Consider the following 1,723-nt stretch of genomic DNA (forward strand, 5'->3'; position numbering starts at 1 on the left):
TGTCAGTGAGATCATTCCCATAAATATCCTCTGTTAAATCGGTGAGAGTTTAGGCATTGATCTACTGCCTGACTCCAGTTTTGTTATTTTAAAAATTCTGAACTTCATCTCATGTTTCCAGCTCCCCTTGCCTGGAAGAGATTTCATTTGACTTACATGGAAGAATGGCTGACATGTCATCCTTTAGGTCTCCCAAGATGGCTTGTTCACGAGAGCTCTTGAGTCAGTGGGCGAACTATATATTGGTTTTTTAAGAGATGACTCAAAATCTGACATCCAGTAACAGAAGGTAATAAAAACCACCACATTAAAACTAGTCTTTATTACATTTGCTTGTCACTTAATTTGCTTATAGTTTATAAATGCACAGGGAAAAAAATTAACATCAAAGAAGTTGCAGCTGATTTTATCCCAACAGGCATCTGTCTACTTTACATGCTACAAACATTCTTTCTTAGGGAAACGATCTATTTTTTAAAGTTTATTACAATTCATGCAGAATTTACGAACTACTTCCTAAAAAGCAAGAGTTTCATCATGGTGTTGGAAACCAAAAACAAGATTTCAATCAAGGACAGTCTGACATTTCTGTTTCCAAAAATAAAACTGCATTATAAAATTAATAAGTTAATGAATTAAAAGATACACACTTTGCCTAAGATAAAAAACACTTAATTGACAAATCATTGTAGAGTGTAATGAAAGAAACAAAGTGAGACTATACCAATGCATTTTTGAAAGATGGTGAAGATCCTAACTTAAATTTTAATATTTTGCTCATATATAGCCAAGAGTAGGAGAGAAAGCCAACCTAGGATCAATCCAAAGTTTTGCAGGAGAAACATCATCCAGGGTCGTTGTGTTTGAACATGAGTCATTTCAGGAAGCTAAAAAAAGAATAAAAACCAGAATAAGATCCAGATATATTCAACTGCTGGGAAAAGCTTGGTGGGAAAACATGAGAGACTGTTATTCAGAACTTAATAACCTTTAAAAATTCCCAAAACAGTTACAAAATGCCAAATACCTACTCTACCATGATTTTGAAATGTAAGCCATTTGATTGTGGTTATGAGGATCCCAGTATTGGCAAAAGCCTTTTTTTTTTTTTTTTTTTTTTTTTTTTTTTTTTTTTTTTTTTTTTTTTTTTTTTTTTTTTGTGGCAGGGTCTTGCTCTGTCACCCAGGCTGGAGTGCAATGGCTGTGAACACATTTCACTGCAGCCTCAGCCTTTTGGGCTCAGGCAATCCTCTAACCTCAGCCTTCCAGGTACATGGCACAGCACCCAGCCAATTTTGCATTTTTTGTAGAGACGGGGTTTCCCGATGTTGCCCAGGCTGGTCTTGAACTCATGCTCAATCTCAAACTTGAACTCAATCTGACTGCTGCAGCCTCCCAAAGTGCTGGGAATTAGAGGCATAGGCCACTGCACCCGGCCTTTGGCAGAAGTCTTAAAATGTCATGGTTATCAACCAAAAACTAACTCTTACTTTTCAGAAAATGATTAAATGTGAAATAGATAATCCTTGAAAGGTATTATTTTGGACTGTTCTATTAGCTTTATAAAACTACTAAACACACAGGTTGTTGTATGGCATATATGTGTACATATATGGGGGAAGGAGGGAAAAAAAGAGAGAGAGACAGGGATGACTAAGGTCTTCCTGATCTTTAGGATAGTAAGGACGTTATCTCGTGTGTGTGTGTGTGTGTGTGTGTGTGT

The 1,723-nt window shown here is 36.3% G+C and overlaps 1 protein-coding gene across 5 annotated transcripts in view; it reads right to left on the bottom strand.

The window, feature by feature from the left end:
- Nucleotides 1-302: 302 nt before the first annotated feature.
- SLC39A12 (solute carrier family 39 member 12) overlaps nucleotides 303-1,723 on the bottom strand; it is a 72,547-nt gene continuing 71,126 nt past the window's right edge. For 4 of the 5 annotated variants that reach the window (XM_037738999.1, XM_017529764.2, XM_017529761.2 and 1 more), the window contains one exon: nucleotides 303-887. In XM_037738999.1, the coding sequence (XP_037594927.1) occupies nucleotides 759-887 (129 nt within the window). In that variant the 3' untranslated portion in view covers nucleotides 303-758. The remainder of the gene's footprint in view (nucleotides 888-1,723) is intronic. The other variant, XM_017529763.2, reaches the window with a different exon arrangement.

The sequence above is a fragment of the Cebus imitator genome, unplaced genomic scaffold (assembly GCF_001604975.1).
Source record: "Cebus imitator isolate Cc_AM_T3 unplaced genomic scaffold, Cebus_imitator-1.0 Scaffold61, whole genome shotgun sequence".
NCBI classification, from domain to species: Eukaryota; Metazoa; Chordata; class Mammalia; order Primates; family Cebidae; genus Cebus; species Cebus imitator.